At 37.9% G+C, this 24,774-nt stretch overlaps 2 protein-coding genes across 3 annotated transcripts in view; both read right to left on the reverse strand.

Annotated features, from left to right (window-relative positions):
* LOC148154177 (protein NLRC3-like) overlaps window positions 1-16,368 on the reverse strand; it is a 40,633-nt gene extending 24,265 nt beyond the window's left edge. Inside the window, exon 1 of the mRNA XM_088015318.1 lies at window positions 16,272-16,368. The gene's annotated coding sequence lies outside the window, so the exon portion shown is untranslated. The remainder of the gene's footprint in view (window positions 1-16,271) is intronic.
* LOC148154178 (NLR family CARD domain-containing protein 3-like) lies at window positions 1,044-23,465 on the reverse strand. Of its 2 annotated transcripts, XM_088015313.1 has the most exons (12): window positions 23,391-23,465; window positions 21,603-21,728; window positions 21,455-21,532; window positions 20,006-20,113; window positions 16,272-16,379; window positions 11,305-11,374; window positions 10,958-11,183; window positions 5,938-7,729; window positions 5,678-5,851; window positions 4,306-4,479; window positions 3,186-3,232; window positions 1,044-3,085 (listed from the first exon to the last, which is right to left on the reverse strand). In XM_088015313.1, exons 2-12 carry the CDS (start codon window positions 21,677-21,679, stop codon window positions 2,544-2,546), a joined length of 3,396 nt encoding a protein of 1,131 aa, XP_087871439.1. In that variant the 5' UTR covers window positions 21,680-21,728; window positions 23,391-23,465; the 3' UTR covers window positions 1,044-2,543. The 2 variants fall into 2 exon arrangements, with proteins under 2 accessions (XP_087871439.1, XP_087871440.1); XM_088015314.1 differs by lacking the exon at window positions 21,455-21,532.
* Window positions 23,466-24,774: the final 1,309 nt, after the last annotated feature.

Consider the following 24,774-nt stretch of genomic DNA (forward strand, 5'->3'; position numbering starts at 1 on the left):
TGCTCCTGCCTGCCTATTCTCAAGGTGAAAATTGTGCCTTTTCAAAATGCTTTATTCTTTTTTTTATTTTTCAATTAAATTTCAAAATGCTGTATAAAAAATAGATGATTTGACAGAATAATTATTCAAGATATCTGAAAAGAAAAGATGGAGATACCTTAGGAGGAATTTTAGCTAATCCAAAATACACTTTCAGATCCCTTAAGTTAGTTTAGCCTGACATTATTTGCTTTCATATCGAAAATTTAATTTGTACAAGTCGAGTCCTAAAGGCCACCTTATCTAAAAACACATTTAAGACTTCTTGAATAATGATGTAATTTAAGACAAATTTAATTAGAATTAAGATTAGTCAGAACAAAAAGCAAAATATCTCATATTTAGCTTAAAATAGTCATAATTTAATTATTGATATCAGAGATATGTTTCAGATGGTCAATAATTCATGGCAGATATCTAGAATTGGAGCCTCCAAAAACCTTAAAATTAAACCTGATTCAATTTGATTAAATTGCACATATGGTATATATTTGATGGTGATGGCAGGAAAGATCTATAACAATTTGTGTTGCATCAAATTTGAAGAAGCTCCCAACTGAAGACACTCAGGTTTTTTTTTTCTTTTTTTACAGTTTAAATAAGACGATGCTCAGGGTTTTTCATAATCTTGATTATATCTAAAGTCCTTCTTTGATGGAGACCCTGGAGGACCAGCCTCCAGGGTCTCCATCAGGTCAAAGGTCAGCTCTACCAGCCTGTAGCTGCTGAGGGTCTTTGGATGTTTGGTCTTTGGCCCCGGTACACAGGAGATCTTCCACAGTCTTTGGTAATTTCCCAGACGGGTCTCAGCTCTGGACTTCAGATAACAAGCTCAGCAAACATGCAGCTCCACCAGGAATGGTAGAAAAATCAGCATCCAGTCAGCTGCATGTAAATGCAGGTAGGAGGAAACTCCACTGGTTTCCCCAGCAGCTGTTCGTGGTGCATTCAGGTACAGCTGGGACTCCAGACGAGGATGTGGAAACATCAAAACTACTCCAAAGTCATTTAAATGTATTTTATTGTCAAATACAGAGAATGCCTCATTTAACAATCTTTTCAAGTGATCATATTAATTTCAGAAATTAAGAGATTATTTATTTACCTCTCACCAAAGTAAGTAAAAAGTTTTTTGTTCTCAATTAAAGCTTAACAAAAAAGTGATTTTCCAAATGGAAGATAAAACTGGGAGACCCAAACCTGCACTAAACAAACTGTAATATAATATAGATAAATAATGCAATGCAGATATTAATAAAATGGCTTAAAGAGCTAAATTTCACACAGTATTACAAGATTTGTGTTCCATTTACAATCTCATGTGATGCTGCTCATCCTTCCTCCCTCCTGATTTGTGCCATGATGCAGCTAGCATAGCACCGAGCTGTGCAGATTCAAACTGTGAATGCTGTAGTTAGCATAGCTACCAACTACGGCAGATAAACAGTTTTCCTGTAACAATTAACAATAAGTTGTTTCTCCAAGCTACTGCCATTATGCAACAGTCTCTGTGCAACTCTTAAAAACTTAAATGTCAAGATGGAATCACTTCCACATACAAACTCACAGCTGCTCCAGACTTTATGTGTCATAACAGACCAGCATTGATCACATTCACATGGTCAATATGTGACATCACCTTAGCCCCGCCCCCTTTGAACAGGAAGTTGCCTGTTTTCCTCTGGTGGTCATAATTTTACAGTTTGATTCATACCGATTTAGACCTGAGTCCAACGACAACATGATGCTGAATCCTTCTCTCAGTTATGGCTGCAGCATGTTGCTGTGATAGAATGACGAATTATAATCCCATGAAGTTTACATACAGTTGGTTCTAAATCACACAGCATCATCCAATTTACACAAAATAAATAAATGACCTTTGTTGACCTCTTAAGAGGCCAATAGCTTTACATTAAAAGCCGACTCCACGGCGCTCCCTGAATTATTCCAACAGTTATATCTTCATGATACATCATCTGATCTGCACCAGATTTTTTGTGTATCATCGGAGATAAATGAAAAATATACATGAGATACACATACTGGTATGTGAAGCACCAGTATGCTTCACATATTGGTGTGGTAGTTTAATGACATCACTTAAGCCCCGCCCACTCAGAAAAAATAGAAGATTATTGGGTGGCTCCTGCAACATAAGATTCAAACTGTATCCTCTAAATCTTGACAAACACACAAGACATGTTCTAAACCCTGCAGGAAGTCCTCACCAATCCTGCTCCACAAAACAGGAAGTGACAATGAGCCCCTGTCTGGAAAGTCAGATTTCAGTCTGGTGGACAGGTGCAGGAAAGACTTGTGCACATCGACAATGCAACAGGGGGTTGGTACTGGAGTTCCTGCAGACTACAGTGTTTACTGTGAAGCACTTTGTGTTTATTTATGATGTTTAAACTCAGTTTTACAAAGAATGTTAATCAAAAACCACATCTTGGATGAAACACATGTAAAGTTAGATTCCCTCTAACATAGAAAAGATTATTCTAAAATGAGAACCAAGACCCCCCAGAACGAGTCCTGCATGTAAATCCAGGATAAAGAGTTTCAGTGAATTTGGTGTTGAAGGTGTAGATGTGGACCAGTGTCTCTGAAGAGACTCTGTAGAAGGACAGAGTCCCAGCAGGACAGTCCACATACACAGCTACTCTGCCAGAGACAGAAGAGGACGAGGAGAAGGAGGCATCAGGGATGAAGGCTTTTTTTCCATTGTGCCAAACAGTGTAACCATCATCAGAAAGGACTAAACTCCAGGATTTATCATTAAATCCAAACCATGAATCGTCATTGACTCCTTTTCTATTGATTCTCTTGTAACTCAGTGATACATAGACTTTCGCACTCCACTCAACCTCCCAGTAACAGCGACCAGTCAGACCATCAGTACACAGCAGCTGACAGAGTTCAAATCTGTCTGGATGATCAGGATACGGCTGCTCCTCTGCCACACGTGTCACCTTCCTGTTTCCATCAGACAGTTTGAGGAATCTGTTCACAGTGTTCAGGTCGACTGTTAGTGGACAGGAATCTGAAAAACAGAACAAACACAATGCAGTTACTGATGTATAACTTTCTGAATTCACTGACACAAAGGTGAACATCCATAAATGGGACAGAAATGCACTTACACTTCCTCAGACCTGGTGTCAGCCATCTTTCTCCTGCAGGCTCCATGCTGTTAGAGAGAAGGTGTTTTGATGCTATCAGTATTTTCAAGATGCAAATATGAATACTTCAATTTAGACCTTATTGAGTTTTTCTAAGAGTTCTTCAGTCCATCTGTGGCTGCATTTCTGTCACTATGTCTAATATTTTCTGCTAGTTTTGTTCAGAGTTAACAGTTTATTTGTCTCTCCTCCGGTTTTGTGTTATTGCTCTCATTCTGCCCCATAAGATGCATAAATAAAATAGACTGGGAACAAAGTTCAAATTCCAACAGTAGAATAACCCGAACATTAAAACCATAATTTCTTTAGATCAAATGCATATTCATATACAGTGAACCCTTGTTTTGCACAGGGGTTGCGTTCCGAAAAGAACCCGTGAAGTAGTTACCTTTATTATTTCTTACAATTATTATACAGCATAATTAAATACTCTACATTGAAACCAAAGAATAAAACCTGTTATCAGGCCCAAGCATTTTTTTAACAATTAGAAAACTTTCTTACAAGTAACTACAGTAAAATAATAATTTTAATCATCAATATGAAGAGAGAAGAAGCGTGGAGAGATTGTTGAACCAATCAGGACGCAGAACACAATGCACTGTGAAAAAAAACTGCACAAAAAAATCCGCGAAGCAGCGAGACCACAAAAGGTGAACCGCGTTATAGCGAGGGATCTCTGTATTAGAATAAACTAGAGCTAACTGGAAATCACACCTCAGTGTTTAGATTTATATTTTTAAGTCATATCAGTCATGATTGCTAAATAAAAACATGTCTTTCTACTTTGTTTGTTAAAGTTGAAGGAAAATGAACTTAAAATTACCACTGTGTTCAACATTGTTTGCACTGGTATGGGCAATTAATTGTTTCTCCATCTTAGCTCCATGATGCACCATAAATCCTTACTGATTAAAATAAACCAGCATTTCTTGGTCTGAGGCTGGTTGAGGTATCTGGGTTTACCTACCTACACTCATATTCACATTGATTTATCCAGATCTCCTCCTCCCTCCCCAAGGATTATTGTTCCTCAATAATCTTGAGTATCACTGTGTGGCTGCAGAAAATATTTCCTCACCTTAGAGACTCCAGTTTAAAGCTTGGATTCTTCAGTAGAGCTTCCAGACTCTCCTTTCCTGCCTGTCCAGGATTATTGAAGCTGAGGTCCAGCTCCTTCAGGTGAGACGGGTTCACAGTCAGAGCTGAGGCCAGAGCAGCACAGCCTTCCTCTGTGATCAGGCAGCCTGAAAGCCTGCAGACACAAACATACAATACTGTTGGAAAACTCACCTATATTCTCAATGTGAAGCACATGTTAGAATTTGTTTTTAGCAGGAATAATTAGATGACATGTTAAGAAAGGAAGAGCAGCAGGTCTGATGAGCAGCTTTCTGCAGAAGACTGTGTGTCCATATTGTCAGTTGAAGACTGGAAGACTTCAACTGCTGCTTAACAGCAACAGTCTTTCAGTGAGACTTTAAGGCAGATGTAAAATTAACAGATTAGGCCTGACCCAAAACAATAGTTGTTGTCTGAGCTTCACCAGGTGGCTGCATCACTCAACTGGGTGGCCTGAGCTGGGATTTGCCAATTTACTGTCCCATTCCACGTGCTTTATGATGTCAATATGTTGCTTTTCATGTGCAGATGTACTTTGTTCAACCCCTCACTGTGTCCAATATGTTTTTCCCCTCATGTTATTATTCTCTCATCTAACAAAAGGCCATCTCCCTTGATGGCGGCAGCCTCTGGCATCATAATGTATGTTGTGTGTTTGTCTTTTTGTTGTTCTTTGGGTCATCCATCCATCCATTTTCAAACACCCTTGTCCCTTAGTGGGGTCGGGAGGTGCTGGTGCCTCTCCAGCTAACGTTCTGGGCGAGAGGTGGGGTCACCCTGGACAGGTCGCCAGTCTGTCACAGGGCAACACAGAGATAGACAGGACAAACAACAATGCACACACACTCACACCTAGGGAGAATTTAGAGAGACCAATTGACCTGACAGTCATGTTTTTGGACTGTGGGAGGAAGCCGGAGTACCCGGAGAAAACCCACCATGCACAGGGAGAACATGCAAACTCCATGCAGAAAGACCGGGGCTGGGAATCGAACCAAGAACCTTCTTGCTGCAAGGTAACAATGCTACCAATACCACTGTGCAGCCCCCTCAACATGATTCAATTGATCAAATTAGGATTAGAGTTAGCGCAACAGTTAGTCAGCGATGCCCACCACTAAAAACAGGTTTTAATAAATAATCTCTGTATTTGACTGGGTTTTAAATCATGTGTTCTGGAGCAGAAATGCATCTGACATATGCAGGGTGGTGGTCCTGATGACCTGGATTCAGAACATTTTGCACTTCTTTCCAGAAAGCTAAAACACATTTTAGACATGTTTATAAATATCTAACTATGTAAACAATAGAATAAATTAAATGTATCTTACCTGAGAATCTCCAGTTCACAGTCTGGACTCATCAGTCCCCTGCACAGCAGCTTCACTCCTGAATCTTTCAGGTCGTTGTTACTCAGGTCCAGATCTCTGAGACTAGATGTTGTTGAGCTGAGCAGTGAGGACAGAGATTCACAGCTTCTCTCTGAGAGGTTACACCCACTCAGTCTGAGAGGACAGAAGGAGAACAAAGTAATTATCTGATTGTTTTATTTGTTACATAGTTTTATAAAACCATCTACATCTGTACTTACACAGCTTTGCTGGAGGCTTTGACTATTGGCAGCAGCTTCAGTAGAGCTTCCTCTGTAGCAGAGTATTTCTTCAGGTCAAACATCTCCAGACCTTTCTTAGATGAAAGTAGGATGAAGAGCAGAGCTGACCACTGAGCAGGAGACAGCTGGTGGGCAGAAAGACTTCCTGTTTGTAGAGATTGTTGGATTTCCTCCACCAGAGACTGATCATTTAGTTCATTCAGGCAGTGGAACAGATTGATGCTTTTCTCAACACATAGATTATTATTTATCTTCTCCTTGATGTACTGGGCTGTGACTTTATTAGTTGCTAAACTTTCTTCTGTTTGTCTCACAAGGCCTCTTAAGCGACGCTTATTGGTCTCCAGAGAAAGACCAAGTAGGAAGCGGAGCAACAAGTCCAGGTGTCCATCTGGACTCTCTAGGGCCATGTCCACAGCACTCTGGTAGATATCTGTCTCTGAAGAAGCATGGTTCTGTTTTTCTAAATCCTTTGATTTCATTTCTTCCTTTGCCAGCAGATTGACTCCAGATTTGATGAAGGCCAGATGAACATGAAGAGCAGCCAGAAACTCCTGAACACTCAGGTGGACGAAGCAGAACACCTTGTTCTGGTACAGCCCTCTCTCTTCTCTGAAGATCTGTGTGAAAACTCCTGAACACACTGAAGCTGCTCTGATATCGATGCCACACTCTGCCAGGTCTGATTCATAGAAGATCAGGTTTCTTTTCATCAGCTGATCAAAAGCCAGTTTTCCCAGAGACTCGATCATCTTCTGGTTCTCTGGGCTCCAGATTGAATCTGTCTCAGCTCCTCCATCGTACTTGATGACCTTAAGTTTGGTCTGAACCACCAGGAAGTGGATGTACATCTCAGTCAGGGTCTTTGGTAGATCCTCTCCATCTTTCTTGTTCAACATTTCTTTCACAACTGTAGCAGTGATCCAGCAGAAGATTGGGATGTGGCACATGATGTGGAGGCTTCTGGATTTCTTTATGTGAGAGATTACTAATCTGGCCTGCTCCTCATATTTAAACCTTTTAGTGAAGTACTTGTCCTTCTGTGGGTCAGTGAATCCTCTGATCTCTGTCATCATACCAATAAACCCAGCAGGGATCCGATTGGCTGCTGCAGGTCTTGTGGTTATCCAGAGGTGAGCTTTGGGAAGCAGGTTCCCGCTGATGAGGTTTGTCAGAAGAACATCCACTGAGGTGGACTTTCTTACATCTGTCAGGATCTCATTGTTGTGGAAGTCCAGTGGAAGTCGACTCTCATCCAAGCCATCAAAGATGAACACAACCTTTAACTCTTCAAACCTGGAGATTCCTTTGGTTTCACTAAAAAAGTGGTGAACAAGCTCCACCAAGCTGAACTGTTCTTTTAACAGATTCAGTTCTCTGAATGTGAATGGAAACATGAATTGAATGACCTGGTTAGTTTGGTCTTCAGCCCAGTCCAGAGTGAACTTCTGAGTCAGGACTGTTTTCCCAATGCCAGCCACTCCCTTTGTCATCACTGTTCTGATTGGTTCATCTCTTACAGGTGAGGGTTTAAATATGTCTTCATGTCTAATTGCTGTTTCTGGTCTGTCTGGTTTCCAGGTCACTGATTCAATCTGTCTGACTTCATGTTCATTATTAACCTCTCCAGACCCTTCCTCTGTGATGTAGAGATCTGTGTAGATCTGATTTAGAAAGGTTTGATTTCCTGATTTAGCGATTCCTTCAAACACAAACTGGAACCTCTCCTTCAGGTTAGACTTTAGTGTTTGTTGGCATGTGATGAGCGATTCTATGAAACAAAAATAGAAAAAAAAATAATTTAAGAGTGATTTTGTCATGTTTCTGTGGGGGATTGAAACACAAAGAGCTGCTGGAAATGAGTTTTGAAGTTTTAATATGAAAGTAAAAAGCAACTTACATTTCATCAGAGGCACTATATAAACTATATCGCCAAAAAATATTTGCTCACCCATCCAAATTATTTGAGTCAGGTGTTCTGATCACTTCCATGGTCGCAAGTGTATAAAATGAAGCACCTATGCATGCAGACCGTTTTACAAACATTTGTGAATGAATAGGCCACTCTCAGGATCTCAGGTAATTCCACCTTTAAACTGTGATAGGATGCAACAAATCCAGTCATGAATTTTCTTTCTCCTAAATATTCCACACTCAGCTGTCAGAAAACTGTAAGAAAATGTACAGTGTGCTGTAAGACAATGGAAGTGTTTAGGAACGACAGCAACTCAGCCACAAAGTGGTAGGCCATGTAAATTAACGGAGTCGGGTCAGTGGATGCTGAAGCAAATAGCATGAAGTCGCCAAGAAGTGACTGACTTCTGCAGAGTCAATCACTACAAACCTCCAAACTTCACGTGGCTGTCAGATTAGCTCTAGAACAGAGAGCTTCATGTAATGGATTTCCATGGTGGAGCAGCTGCATCCAAGATATACATCACCAAGTTCAATGCAAAGCGTTGGCTGCAGTGGTATAACACACACTGCCACTGGACTCTAGAGCAGTGGAGGCGCGTTGTCTGGAGTGACAAATTGTGGTTTTTCATCTGGCAATCTGATGGATTAGTCTGGGTTTGATGATAAGTGTCTGACTGTATTGTGCCAAGTGTAAAGTTTGGTGAAGTATGCTGGTATACTAATGTAACCCGAGTGTTAATGTTGAGTTCCATTTTCTGGTTCTCTACTATTTATCCCCTTTGCCTTTCAAAATCTCGGGATAGTTGATATATAATTGCAATTCTCGCGAGAATTACTAAGCAGCCAATCGTTGTTGAGTGTTTGAGTCACATGTATCACCGTCGGTCATTAGCTAGGTATATTAGCTGGAGCGAGAAGCATGGAAGATCAGAGCGAGTTTGGGAGAGCAGAGCTGCAGGTCGGTTAAGTGTAATATTCAGTTTTTTCTGTAATCTTGTATGATGCTGATAAAATTGTACTAACTTTAGGAGTCTCCTGTCGTGAGCTGAGGAATAAGAGAAACACAAAACCGATTGTATGCCTTATGAACTGCGGAATTGGTGAGTCATTTTATGAAGACTTAGCGTTAGTCGATATCAATCCGGATGCTCTATTGCGACTCTGAACAAACAAATTGGAGAACAATGAGGTGCCTTAAATTTTAAATATTTATTTTTTTTAAAAAGTATTTGCCTAGCTTGATAATTTTTACATTTTTGGTGTTGATTGATTTTGTATGGAGCATATTTATTGACTTTTTATGAATAAGATTTATCTTGAATTTTTGTATTTGGAAATACATTGATTACCAAAATGATGATTGGATTATTCATAGTGCAATGAGTGCCAATTGTCGTTTTTGTGTGCACACTGGAATGTTTTGATTATATATATATATATTTGAGACTGGTCCTGCTTTATCATACAGGCCAGGTTCGATGGCAAGCTGAAGAATCAGGTACAAGAGCCTAAAAGGATTTCACCTGTGGTGTCATAAGATTTGGTTTCCCCACCAGGCTGGTGGGAGACTTCCTGCAGCCCATGAACAAAACTGTTCCCACTCTGATCTGACTTTTGTCAGCCTAGGAACTGCAGCAAGCGCTCTAACCAACTCACCTGACCCTGTTGAACCACCCCAGTTCAGGGGAGACGGGGGGTTTATAAACTGAATGGTGTGGCTTGTTGCCGGAACTACGGAGCTAATTTATGTTTCTTTGATTTGTTTGTTTTCTTTGTTTGTTTGTTTTTTAATTTAATATGGCCATTTGAATGTTGTTTTTCCCTTTCTTATTGTACTGTATATATGTACATAATTATTCACTGAGAATACAAGGCACTCACATCTGCAAACTTCTAGTCTGTCTACTCCTTTATGAGTCGTATCTTGACTTCTGAGAACTAGCCCATTGATGACCTTGTTGGTCATGATCTATTTTCAGTTATTTAGAAATATAGTATACTGTTTACACAGATATGCTACACTAAGTTATACCAGCATACTTTTTGGACAATTCCATGCTCCCAACTTTGTGGGAACAGTTTGGAGCTGGCTCCTTCCTTTTCCAACATGTCTGTTCACCAGAGCATAAAGCAAGGTCCATAAAGACATGGATGACAGTCTGGTGTGGATGAACCTGACTGGCTTGCAGAGTCCTGACCTCAACCCAATAGAACACCTTTGGGATGAATTAGAGCTAAGACTGAGAGCCAGGCCTTATCGTCCAACATCAGTATGTGACCTCACAAATGTGCTTCTGTAAGAATGGTCATAAATCCCCATAAAGTCTCCTAATCCTTGTGGACAGCCTTCCCAGAAGAGTTGAAGCTGTTCTGGATGCAAAGGGTGAACCCACATCATATTGACCCTATGGATTAGGAATGGGATGTCATTTAAGCTAATATATGAGTGAGGGCAGGTGAGCAAATAAGTTCGGAAATATAGTGTATACCATGCTTTAGAAATTCAATTTACGGTAGATAAAACTTATCGTTTAGATAACAGAATAAAGAATACAGTTTGACTATAAATACAGTAAAGAATACTTTTCTCCACAATCAGTTATCTTTTATTCCATATTTCTTAAGCCCTGAATAAACATAGAAATGAAATTTCATTCGTTTCATCACTGGGTAGGAGAATTAGCCAGTTTTCCAAGGGAGATCCAGATAGAGGTTAAAACCCAGTCCAAAGGCTCTAGGGTCTTATAAAACGGTTTTCATTATGTCCATTTTGCTTCAACATTTGAAGTTGTGGATGTGTTTTGTAGCCTTATTAAAAAAAAAATTTCTTCACAAAATAAAATTTTCTATTTTTTGGAATGTATTAAAGTACATTTGTATAAAACAAAAAAAAATGTTTTGAGGAAAATGACAAAATAATATAATTGCAAGATTTAATTTTAGGTTTCATCAGAATAAAGGTTAAATCTATTAAATTCTTGTAGACTTCATGTTTCTTTGAAGGTATCTATACCTGGTGTCAACTACAATAAGTCTTTAATGATCTCTTGTTCCACCATTTCTGTAGAAGAATATCTCTTACTGCTCTGCAGAAGGTCAGCCAGGTCATCCAGATTCATCATTCTCAAGAAGTCAACGGTGATCTTTAAAAACGCCTCTCTGCTGCTGCTGCTCCTCTGCTTCTCATCCTTATTTCCAGACACACCCTCCTCCTCCTCCTCCTCCTCATCTGGATAATCTGAACTCAAGACCTTCTGGATCTCCTTCAGCTCGTCCTTCACAAACGTCACAATCTTTTTCTCCAGTTCCTAAAGCAGAATAAGACATGAAACACCCTTCTGAAAAAGTCTGAGACAATCAAGTGATCTATAAAATGAAGTAAAAATTTATTAACAAAAGAGATTAAAAAAGTATCTAATATATACAGACCACAAATATGGATCCCAGCCGCATTTGAGACTCATGGGGAGGCTGAACAACATCTGGGCTCTGATCGAATCTATGGAGAAATCAAGAGCTTAATATATTTATCAGATCGAGTTAACGGAATATTTTCTGTATTTGACCGGTTATTTTTTTTAACGACGGGAAAATTTAAAGCCCGTTGGTCATTTGAGGGGTTATAATTCACACCCTTGACTGGTGCACATGCGCACACATTACAGACTTTAAGCAAAGAGCTCATTGCAGAGGCAACTGAAATCAATCAATAAAAACGATCCTTTCTGAATATCATCTCATGGACTCTGAACTAAATGCGTCTTTCTGACCGGGAGCTGATAGCGTGTTGAAGAGTTATGGACCGGACGCTTTGGAGCGTCTGGTTAGGAAGCACATTCAAAAAATTTGGTAGAAATAGCGCGTTTAATTTCAGTCTCCATTACATACAGAACAGAGAAAACTAAAGAGAAAGCAAAGTTGAATCCATTTACAAAGTTGAATCCATTTAACAGAGGAGTCAAAAGAGAGGAGCCACCAGTTTATCTTGAGGAAATAAATAAAAGTGCAGAAATTAATTAGACTGTAACATACGCAGTCCGCTGCACAACCAACGCAGACGCCTTTCCGCCGCTGCAAAGAATTAAACTTAACTCATCCTGCAGTTTTAACAAATGGAGCTGAAGACGTGACACCCCACACCCAGGAGAGCGGCTCTAAGAAGCGCGGCAGACATAACATCTGTCTGTTTCGGGGAAGTGAAACCACGCAAAAAGAAATAATAATAATAAAAAATCCTCCCACGCCCGGACCACATAGGGCAAAAAAAAGTTCAATAGATCGGTTTGGTTCAGGCAGGTCCAACTGACTGATGAACCAGCGCAGATTTCTCTGCAGATGCGACCAGGAGGAATTTGTGAATCTGTGAGTCAATTAATTTAATTTATTATAAGTTATTGGGGCAATAGTCAATGGTTTTTGTCACTACGGAGAAAAAGTTAGATGCATTTATCTGCTTTATGTGTGATGGGATCTGGATTCACGGTTCAACTGGGTGAAGATTAACTAAACCACATAAAAATACAGCTAAATAGCCGATGTTAACGTGATTATAATTTGACGGGTAAAAATAGAACATGACCGATTTTTTTTAATCCTGTCGGTCAAAATGACGGAGAACAAAAAAGTCTAGTGCGACCTCTGGTCGCGCTATGGTCTATAGCGCGACCTCTGGTATATATATATATATCTATATATATCTATATATATATATAGATATATATATATAGATATATATCTATATATATAAAACAAAGAACATGAGCTAACGGGTACTGTGAGATATCTTGTACAGCACTACTATATAGTGTTAGGAATAAATAAGTCTGTGTTTTCCTCTCTTTTAGCCGCTTGCATGCTCATATACACACACATGTAAGGATAAAGGAAACGACACATCAGAGAACGCCCTGTTTAGGGTTTAGCTTAGACAGAGACAAAAGGAACCAGAAACTGACAATTGATAGCAAAATTATTTAATCGAAACATATCTGTGAATCCTGGTTGTCCAAGTTAAGATAAATTAATACACAAATAGTTCCAAGTGGAAACATTGGTGATACAGATACTCAGACAGCAACATGTTACACTAACACTAAACTTTTCACTCAGAGGAATTATAAAGATTATTTAAGCTGCTCAATCTACTTGATTACCTCTAATTTTTGGGGGTTACAATGAATGAGGTGACTGCTTTACAAAATAGCAATCACACCACTGATGGTCCTTAATTGTTTATGATAAAACTTTTGGCCTCCAATGTACCATATTTAGCTGACGAAAACCAGCATTACTAAGAAAAAGTAACTGAACGATCTCTGAAAACAAGATTTGCTTACGGACGACTGTGGCTTGTTTTATTACCAGATCTACTTAACATGGGGATATTTAAGTAAGACGGATCAAAATGGAATATTTGGAAACAAATCAAAAATCTTACAGTTTTGATGAGCACAATCCTAAAACTGATGTGTTGAGATAAAACTTTCAATCCAAGTCTGCTTAGAAAATAAACTGGACACACTGTCTGAAGTAATGAATAATCGCTCATAAGATGGTTTGATGTTAACAAATTGGCCTTTAACATTAAATTCTTGAGTTATGCCTGTTTTTTGTTTCCTTTTATGAGAAGAAAACACAGGGGGAAATTGTAGAGACAAAACCTAAGTAATGAAATCTAAAACACTTTATAGTCAATCTTGAATTCAAGACTGAATTTGGAAAATTACTAAAAACCTCAATATCAGTGACGTGCGGTCAGGGGAGGCAGGTGAGGCAGAGCCTCACCTGTCATCATGGAAATATAATATATAATATATAATAATAAAATAATTTATATTTCTATTTTCACCCTGTGGTTTGTACTATAAAGTATCTATTTTTTACTTAACTTAACCAATTCTGATGATTTTTTTCTTCAAAATCGCTGAATATTTGCATTTTCCCATTCAAAAGCTCAGAAGCGAAGCCGGTGAGGCAGCAGCGAGCTGAGCCTCACCTGGGATTGCGCAACCTCTCGCTAACTGCACTGGCTGCCATTGTATGGGAGCAAGGTAGTCCTGTCTGTACGCCGGCAATAAAATGGTTCAAAACATTTAATATATGGAATGATTTTCCATAATTTTGCTTATGTATATAATGGACAGTGTTTTTGTGACTAACTGTGTGTGTATCGTGTTTTGTGTGCGGAGGAGCGAACAGAAACGCAGAGAAAAGACTCGAGGTGAGGCAGGCAGTTCTCTTGCCTCATGGCAGGGGGCGCTCATGATCCCAGGTATTGTGACTGCACAACTGCAGAGTAAGACACAGTGAGCTAGCCATGGAGCTAGCCGTACAGTAAATAAGTAAAGTACAGCGATATATTTGTTTTCTCCTCTCTTCCGACGTCAACATGAAATACTACATTTCTACACTTAAACAGTTTTCTAAAGTGGATTTCAGTTGAAACAGGAGATAATAACTAAAGGAAGTTATTATCTTCCTTTAGCAAAACCTTCACCGGAGCTGAAGGTTTTGCTTAGAGAGTTTGATGATTCTCAAACGGAGTAGAAAAGACATGCCGAGGATGGACTTGGCTTTGGATGAACGGATATTTTTGTGCAGAATTAGTGGTGCATGGATTTCATTGATACATAAAGGTAAGACAGCAATAAGATATTTTTTTTAATGAAATGGGCGTTTTTTGGGGTAGTTTGTATGTCTAAATAATTCAGTAAAGTAGAAGCGGTAGCTAATCTACCACAGCAATTATTTATTAATTAAACATTAAGCCTAAAACGTACTACAACAACAGACTGAATGTTCTGTTCTGTGTGCAAAATTCTTGAATGTTTTTTGGTGTTAAATCCTAAAACATGAAGTGGCATTGTTGTCAGTTGCTATGGCAACGAGTCTGCGTAGCTTGGCGAATACAGATAACTTTGCTGTGAACCATAGCACGAAATCAATACCTACATTTCTAAGTTTCACTGAGCTAACGCGGCTATGGATGACATGTAAATGATTAGTCTTTTTGCCCTCCAGCCTTGTATGCATGAGCGAAATTTCCGTACGTCCAATAATATGCATGGTGTCTAAGTCATAAGTCAGAGCCTCACCAGCAGTGAACCTCACCGCACGTCACTGCTCAATATATATATAAAATAAATATATATGATATACAGGAAATGTTTGGTGACCGAGAGGGTGGTTATAATTTAAGGAGTGACGGATATTTTAAAAAACAATGTATTAGAACAACCAGGAAGAGTTTTTGTTTATATGTGTGTGGAGTAAATGTCTGGAATGGATTGAATGATGAGTTAAAAAAGTACAAATTTAAACTAATTTAAAAAGAACTCATTAAAACAGAGCTTATTTCAAAATATGATATATAAGATGACTGTTTAATAGTCATTGATTATATAATAGTATTTAAATAATTGTACAGTTAAACATCACGTAAAATGGAAACAAGTCGTCTCTTTTTGATGTTGTGAAAGTTAATTGATTATAAATTGACAAGTAGGAAAAGGGCAGGACATTATAAGATATTATATCTTCTACCTGCTCCTTTTAGAACAGAAAATATAAAATTTGCATGTCACATGGGCAGAATAATATGTTTAAAATTTTTATTTCTTAAGTTTGTTTGTTTCATTCTATTTTATTTTGTTTTCTTTGTTCTTGATTGTCTTTTCTGTCTGTTCTAAATAAATAAATATATTTAGTCTTTTAGCAGTTATCTTATAAATAATAAGTCATCAAATTGATTCCAAATTGATAATTTGACCAGGTTTTCAGGGGGAAGAGGAATAAGCCCCAGTATCAGGTCAAATTATTTTTTTTGATAAAAATTCAGTTAATATTCAAGATCATATTAACTGATCTTACATGCTGTGCATCCTCATTTCATTGTGCTCAGTGGTTTTCCTTTTTATAAGGTTTTCCTCCACAGGTGCTACTTTACTTCTTCGTTTCCTCTTCCTCCTTTAATTAGCAATGTGTTTATCATGTTTGATCTTCTTGGTTTGAGAATCATATTGAATTTGGTTTCTTATTGGCATCATTCATGCTTTGACACCTTGAGAATAAATAAATCTGTGTTTTCCTCCATCTCTATTAGCTGCTTGCACGCATGTAAAGCTAAGGCTAAAGGACATGACACCCTAGTGAACGGCCTCTTTAAGGCGTAGCTTAGATAGAGCGTTTTCATGCAGTCCTGAAGTTACCCTTAAAGAGCAGTGCATTATTTAAATGGTTTTATTAGTGATGGATTTGCAATACATTATTTTTATAAGGAAAACAGTTATATTATATTCCACCTCTAAGACATATAAAAAATAAAAGCTGCCATTTTGGAATGAAAACCTTTCAGTGGGTCTCATATTACACAGTTATAAAATATCCATAAAGCTCACCTCACTGCATCTGAAGGTTGGTCAATGTTAAAACGAATTACTGCATCTTTTGAGTGGCTGCTCTTGAAGGACAGACAGCTTGGTCCAGGTTCTTGTTCCTGTTGTTTCCTGTGGATGAGAATGTCAGTCCAGTCAGACGCCTCTTTTATTTCCTGTCAGAAATAAACTTCTTGGATTAATAAATCTACAGTGTGAATGAAAACCATTCACCACTCTGGACATTTTAGCCTTTTATTGCTTTTACAAAGCAATCATGATCCAACAATTACAGGCTTTTTTTTTTACAAAAAAAAATCTCCTTAAAGCTGTAACATGTAACTTTTATAAAACATTTTTTTTACATATTTGTTAAAGCTGTAACATGTAACTTTTATAAAACATGTTTTTTACATATTTGTTAAAGCTGTAACATGTAACTTTTATAAAACATTTTTTTTACATATTTGTTAAAGCTGTAACATGTAACTTTTATAAAACATGTTTTTTACATATTTGTTAAAGCTGTAACATGTAACTTTTATAAAACATGTTTTTTACATATTTGTTAAAGCTGTAACATGTAACTTTTATAAAACATGTTTTTTACATATTTGTTAAAGCTGTAACATGTAACTTTTATAAAACATGTTTTTACATATTTGTTAAAGCTGTCACCATGTCGTGACACGATGGTATGAGAGACAATCTGTGAAATGATCAAACTCCTCCAACTATATTTTCCATCTAAAGAAATGCAACACTGCCAGTCAAAATCAACCAATAAGAGCCTGGAGGAAGGTCTTAGCGCTGTCAATTAACCTTGTGTATGTGCTGCTTTATGTGCTAATGGCAGAGAAACAAATTACCAAGACAGGAGATCTGTTTACCTGCGTCATTGATGACCATGATAACTATCATCAGCAATCCTAGCAGACTCTGCCAACAGGTAGAAGCTAAAAGCTAATAGCATTGCTACAGCTAGCTGGGGACAGGATGGATGAGCAGCACATACACAGGCATAATTAACGGCACTAAGAGCAGCTTGACTTTTTTATAGATTATTTGTCTCATACCATACGGTCACAACATATTCACAGTTTCAACAAATATTTAAAACCCTTTTTTAAATGAAAGTTACATGCTGCAGTTTTAACATCAAAGTGAAACCTGATTTCTACAAAATAAAGAAAAATAAAATGTAACTGTTTACATGCACCTTAATTAAAAATTACATGTTTCATTCCTATGAATAATACTGTTTTATTACAGTTATCTACACCAGACAAGACCCAAGACAGTCCAGCACATAACACCAGACAAGATGTACAAAATAATGAACATCTGTGCAGAATATGGACTGGAAGCCCCGAGGTCAAAGTGGGGGATCTTAGCTTGGTCATGATCAAGCTAAGAATCCTGTGGGACTTCCAGATCCAGACAGACAAGATGGTAATGGCAAACCAACCGGACATTGTGGTGGTGGACAAAGAACAGAGGAAAGCCGTTGTGGTGGATGTAGCAATACCAAGTGACCACAACATCAGGAAAAAGGAGCATGACAAACTGGAGAAATACCAGGGCCTCAGAGAGGAACTGGAGAAGGCCTGGAAGGTGAAGACCACAGTGGTGCCTGTGGTCATCGGGGCCCTCGGGGCAGGCACCCCCAAACTGGAGCAGTGGCTCAAACAGATCCCAGGAACAACATCAGACATCTCAGTCCAGAAATGTGCAGTTCTAGGCACAGCCAAGATACTGCGCAGAACCCTCAAGCTCCCAGGCCTCTGGTAGAGGACCCGAGCTCAGAGGATGAAAGAGACCACCCACGGAGGGTGAGAGGGGAATTTTATATATATATATATAGACCAACACCGGAGCTGAAAGTTTTGCTTCGAGACAGTTTGATGATTCTTAAACAGAGTAGAAAAGACATGATTTCTTTGTTCTTGATTGTCTTTTCTGTCTCTTCTAAATAAATAAATATATTTAGTCTTTTAGCAGTTATCTTATAAATAATAATGTGGTGATCCTGGGTGCTCGGGTTGTTTTGCTGCTGCTTCTCGCTCCTTCCACCAGGGGGCGCCTGGTGGATGATCTCTGGTGGGCGTGACCAGCGACGCTGGGATCCTCACACCTGTCGGAGATTGTCTCATCTCCACAGAGGCTTAAGAGTGGAATCAGCCAACACATCGATGCCAGAGTGTTAACCAGTAATGGTACTGCAGGCCATCATATAGCGTTTGTTGACTCTTTGTGAACCTCCCAGTGACTCCTGTTGTGTTTCTTCGTGTTTCAGACAACTCCCTCGTGACGTCGTGGTCCGACCATTCGAGGCTTTTGAGCTCCTGGCTGTACCTGGCGTACTTACCCCTCGTTGGCTGCCTTCCTCGTTCCGCCCCGGTGAGCTGTGGTCCGTATCTGTCCGCCCTCCAACGCCGTCCGCTGGACCTTCCCAAGGCACTAGCTGGTTCCGCAGCAGAACCCCACACCCGAAAACAACCCTGGAAATCCCAGGATCCACCCCCGCTTACCTGCCGCCTGACCTAGTAAGACCGTTGCCGCTTGTTCAGATCTCAAACATCCCACAGTCCTTAAACTCATCACTCATTCTCTCTTCCAGCCCGCTCCAGTCGCCGCTCCCCCAGGAACACTGTTGATCTGTGCTGTTGTGCTTTATATTAAACATATTTTACTGATTATCGGTTCTCTGGGTTTTTGCATGTGGGTCAAGAAGTTGCCTTCCGTCATGACAAATATTTGTCATCAATAAGTCAACCTAGTCAAATTGATAATTTGACCAGGTTTTCAGGGGGAAGAGGAATAAGCCCCAGTATCAGGCCAAATTATATCTGTTAAATGGGCTACTGGATTTGATAAAAATCCAGTTAATATTCAAGATCATAGTAACTGATCTTACATGCTGTGCATCCTCATTTCATTGTGCTCAGTGGTTTTCCTTTTTATAAGGTTTTCCTCCACAGGTGCTACTTTACTTCTTCGTTTCCTCTTTCTCCTTTAATTAGCAATGTGTTTATCATGTTTGATCTTCTTGGTTTGAGAATCATATTGAATTTGGTTTCTTATTGGCATCATTCATGCTTTGACACCTTGAGAATAAATAAATCTGTGTTTTCCTCCATCTCTATTAGCTGCTTGCACGCATGTAAAGCTAAGGCTAAAGGACATGACACACTAGTGAACGGCCTCTTTAAGGCGTAGCTTAGATATAAAAGGAATCAGAAACTCTTAGACGCCATTTGGTTTCGTCTCCCATAAGGAAACATGGCGATGGACCAACGCTGCATTTTGGTCTTAATAAAATGAATTGATGATTTAAACTCGCTGACTCTTCTTGAACCTCATACATTATAATATAATATATACTGAAGTCTGTACACAGGAAAGCCTGCAAACAGTTTGCTGAAGACATTCCAACAAAGGACATGGATTACTGGATCTTTACATGCAGTCTCAAGTACTACTGGATTTCAGCTTTTCAGATAGACCACTGTATATTGAATCTGATGTTATTACTGAGATTTTCTAATATCATGCAGCCCTGAAGTCACCCTTAAAGAGCAGTGCATTATTTAAATGTTCTTACTAGTGATGGATTTGCAATACATTATTTTGATAATGAAAACAGTTATTTTATATTCCACCTCTAAGACGTATAATAAATAAAAGCTGCCATTTTGGAATGAAAACCTTTCAGTGGGTCTCATATTACACAGTTATAAAATATCCATGATGCTCACCTCACTGCATCTGAAGGTTGGTCAATGTTAAAACGAATTACTGCATCTTTTGAGTGGCTGCTCTTGAAGGACAGACAGCTTGGTCCAGGTTCTTGTTCCTGTTGTTTCCTGTGGATGAGAATGTCAGTCCAGTCAGACGCCTCTTTTATTTCCTGTCAGAAATAAACTTCTTGGATTAATAAATCTACAGTGTGAATGAAAACCATTCACCACCGTGAACATTTTAGCCTTTATTGCTTTTACAAAGAATCATGATCCAACAATTACAGTTTTTTTTTGCTTTTTTTTTTTAAATCTCCTTAAAGCTGTAACATGTAACTTTTATAAAACATGTTTTTTACATATTTGTTAAAGCTGTAACATGTAACTTTTATAAAACATGTTTTTTACATATTTGTTAAAGCTGTAACATGTAACTTTTATAAAACATGTTTTTTACATATTTGTTAAAGCTGTAACATGTAACTTTTATAAAACATGTTTTTTACATATTTGTTAAAGCTGTAACATGTAACTTTTATAAAACATGTTTTTTACATATTTGTTAAAGCTGTAACATGTAACTTTTATAAAACATGTTTTTTACATATTTGTTAAAGCTGTAACATGTAACTTTTATAAAACATGTTTTTTACATATTTGTTAAAGCTGTAACATGTAACTTTTATAAAACATGTTTTTTACATATTTGTTAAAGCTGTAACATGTAACTTTTATAAAACATGTTTTTACATATTTGTTAAAGCTGTCACCATGTCGTGACACGATGGTATGAGAGACAATCTGTGAAAAGATCAAACTCCTCCAACTATTTTTTCCATTTAAAGAAATGCAACACTGCCAGTCAAAATCAACCAATAAGAGCCTGGAGGAAGGTCTTAGCGCTGTCAATTAACCTTGTGTATGTGCTGCTTTATGTGCTAATGGCAGAGAAACAAATTACCAAGACAGGAAAACTGTTTATCCGTGTCACTGATGACCATGATAACTGGCCTCAGCAATCCTAGCAGACTCTGCCAACAGGTAGAAGCTGAAAGCTAATAGCAATGCTACAGCTAGCTGGGGACAGGATGGATGAGCAGCACATACACAGGCATAATTAACGGCACTAAGAGCAGCTTGACTTTTTTATAGATTATTTGTCTCATACCATACGGTCACAACATATTCACAGTTTCAACAAATATTTAAAACCCTTTTTTAAATGAAAGTTACATGCTGCAGTTTTAACATCAAAGTGAAACCTGATTTCTACAAAATAAAGAAAAATAAAATGTAACTTTTTACATGCACCTTAATTTCAAAAATACATGTTTCATTCCTATGAATAATAATGGTCTTCCAATACATACCACTTCCCATAGGAGCAGAATGTGCTGACATGTGAAAGATGAAATACTTTACATTGATTCAGTTACATTTTACACATGTGATTCAGCTACAGCTAACCTCTTTGTAGCAGAAAGCTGGTTCAGGTCAGACTGGCCAGATTCCATATCAGGATCAGATTCTCTTTCAGTCTGATTTCTGCAAGTAAAGTTGGTTTAATGCTGGGAGTGCTGATCCTGACAAAGTGATGCAGAGACAGACATCTTACCTCTTGTCCTCTGGTTTCTTACATAAAGTGGTTTCAGAGAGAGGAGCTTCCTCTTCCTTGTCCTCAGACGTCTCCATGTTGCCAAATTCAGATCAATACCAGCTTAGACACACAGTCCACCTTAATCTGCAGAAAGACAGACTCCACATTAAAACTAATGTGTTGGGATTTTAGCCATAGATCAACACAATGTTAATAAAATGACACACGGCTTTCAAATGGTTCACAAACAAAACTCTGAAAACTGCAGTGAGCACAAATATTAAGCTCTATTTATCATGAAACCTCTAAATGAAATCTAGTGCAATCAGAGTTTCTTTTAGAGAACAAATCGTTTCATGAAGACCAAAGAACACAGCAGGTTTGGTTTCAAGATGTGGAAAAGTTTAAAGCAGAATTAGAAAATGAAACAATAGACCAAGAGTTGAACATTTCATGGAGCTCTGAAATAAACCAGACAGACAGGTTGTGTCTGTTTATGGGAAAAACTGGTTATAGGCAGTTTAGTGGAAAGGCACTGATAGTCATGTACTCTACAAATCTACTTTTAAGATCTTTAAAAAAAATCAAATTTATTTATGTGGAAGTTTTGTAGGTTCAACGTAACTTTCATGATTTATAGGTGTTTAGATTTTTAGTTTTGTTGTTTCCAGTTCAGATTGTGATTTTTCTCCTTTATTTCGGTCTTTCTTTTCTTGTTCTTCATTCGGTGACATTAACTAGTCAGAAATTTTACTCATGTAAGAGTAGCGATACTTCTTAATAACATTACTCAAGTAAATATAAAATGTATGGTGTAGAAAAACAACTCCTAAAAGTAAATGTTTCCAAAAAGTTCCTAAAGTAAATGTAACTGAGTAAATGTAACTGACCCTCCTCTGGTATGTTCAATCCTAAAAACAAAGTGTTTAAAGATCTGCAGTTAATCATAATTTTTGACACACCCAGCAACAGTCAAGTTAGTATTTAAAAACTTTTCGAAGGAGAAATTGATCACTTCTTTGTAAAAGTCATTATTTTTCTCAATCCACCATTTTGTTTTACCACAGGAGCAGCAGCTGTAAAGCAATTTAGTTCAAGATTTATAGAAACCTTTGCATAATTCTAAGTGTTGGACTAAGACTAATTTAGCACCGTTTATCTTTGGAGCAGTAATAAACAATTATTTGGTTGCAATAATTTATCACCTACATCCTCCGGAGGCTGTATGAGTTAAAGTTGATCTGAGGGACAAAGTTTAATATTGTTGGTGTATTTATAGTTTTCCATTCATTAAATGTGTGATGGAAACGTTGATAACAATGGAACATAAATTATTTTAATGAACAACACGACTTTAATAAGGGTCACATAAATACTTAAATCGACCATTAATGAATAAATATGTTAAATACGATCAGCTCTCAACAGTTCTTGTCTTTAGCGACGTATTTTTACCCAGAAACCAGAAGTTAAAATGGCTCGTCTTCATCCTGCACGTAAATCTGCATTAAATCATAATTAATATATATTTACAAGTTTAACAGCAATAACAATAAAAACGACTGACGTTTAAACGCAGAGAATCAATAAACCTAAAAATTGTTCTGAGACTAAATTCTGTTTGGATAAAACAAAATGGCGAAAATGAACGAGGCTTCTGACCCGTTTTCATTATTCCTCCTGACTGAACAGCTGCTGCTGAGGCCGTAACATGAAATAAATCATAAATCATAAATCATAAATCAATCCAATGATAGATTAATTATTATTTATACAGCTGCGTCCGCAACGAACAGATGATCTTACCTTGGAGGTTGATAGAAAATAATCTGCGCAACAGAAACACAGGTGAAAGTGAAACTTTAGTGTCTGTTTTTTTAACGACCAACAGGTGTATTCACCTGTTAGGAATTTATGGCAGGCCGTTTTAATATATAATCGGTTTCGTCCGCTTAACTCTGCTCTTTGTCTGCTGTGGTGATTTTTGATGTGGGCACTTTCCCAGGGCAGCAGTAAAGAGGAGTTATGTAAAACACACGTTTATCTTCCAAATAACTTACAGTCAAGTCAGTGAGGAATTGGAAGTTCCACTATTTTGAGAAGGGGACATCAAATTGATTGAAATGCATGCTTCCCCAGGGCAGTATTTGTGTAGGAATACCTGTTGTGGTGTCACATTAAGTTACAAGTTGGGGCATACAATATTTCCACCAGAGGGCAGCTTTTAAAAGCAAGTAGCAGGAACATTTTTCAGACTTATGTTTGCATGTATTTCATTCAGACTGGCATTTATTAATAGAAATGGTAAACACCTGTCCAGCTCTGAAAGGGTAACCCATAAACCAGTAAATAGCATACAGATTTGAAACCAAAATCAAAACTCACTGGTATTTCTGTTCTTAATTATTTCAACACAATATAATAATGTATGTGTATGGCTCAAATCTCAATTTTACACACACTGTTAAGATTTATGTATATCACTTAACATAACATAGTACTGAAACATATTTCCCTGTACTTGTATTCGCTTCTCATTGGTAATTTCTCAAATCACAAGAATAGAAAAACTGCATCTTTATTGTAACATTAGAATCAGTAACCGCTGACCAGGGGAGGTAGATTCGGCAATGCTTCACCTGTAATTCTAAGAAAAATAAGCACATGAGAAGTAAAATAGATGCTAATGATGAGGAGGAAAAAGACAAATTTTCCTTTTGATTTTTTCCATTTGTCTTTTCTATAAATTTATTTTATTAGTAATATCAACATTTTTATGGTCAAAAAAGCTGAGTTTATGCACTGTCTGTTAAAATACCTCTAGTGGCCCTGTGTCATTGTTGAAAATGAGAATTTGGTTAAATAAAGTGTCACACAAAGTGAATGAAACAGGCAGTTGGCACATGCCCATTGCTGTCTGTCTTTATGTTGCCAGTATTCTTGTTTATTTCCACACATGCTAATTGGGTTAACATTCCAGTCTGTCTAATATTTTTAATGACTGTGTGTGGCATATTTAGTCTTCCTGCTTGGCTACAAATGTACAAATGTGCAGGACGAGGCTTGAAGTACTATGCCTTACTGACAGTGGGCAGTGCTGAGCCCCAGACACAACAGGTGCTCTTCTTTTACAATTAGAAAAACCTGAAACACTTGGAAAATTACAAAAATACAGTTGGAACAGAACCGG

The sequence above is a fragment of the Poecilia mexicana genome, unplaced genomic scaffold (assembly GCF_051168715.1).
Source record: "Poecilia mexicana isolate PSO_F unplaced genomic scaffold, ASM5116871v1 scaffold_18, whole genome shotgun sequence".
Lineage (NCBI taxonomy): Eukaryota > Metazoa > Chordata > Actinopteri > Cyprinodontiformes > Poeciliidae > Poecilia > Poecilia mexicana.

What these genes read in the sequence shown, in the direction of transcription:
- LOC148154178 (XM_088015313.1), bottom strand. Translation starts at nt 21,679, where the DNA reads ATGGAGACGTCTGAGGACAAGGAAGAGGAAGCTCCTCTCTCTGAAACC. An exon ending in TGTGAACTGGAGATTCTCAG is followed by an intron (nt 4,480 to 5,677) that starts GTAAGATACATT and finishes TTGTGTCTGCAG; the next exon opens with GCTTTCAGGCTGCCTGATCA. An exon ending in GACACCAGGTCTGAGGAAGT is followed by an intron (nt 3,086 to 3,185) that starts GTAAGTGCATTT and finishes TCTGTTTTTCAG; the next exon opens with ATTCCTGTCCACTAACAGTC.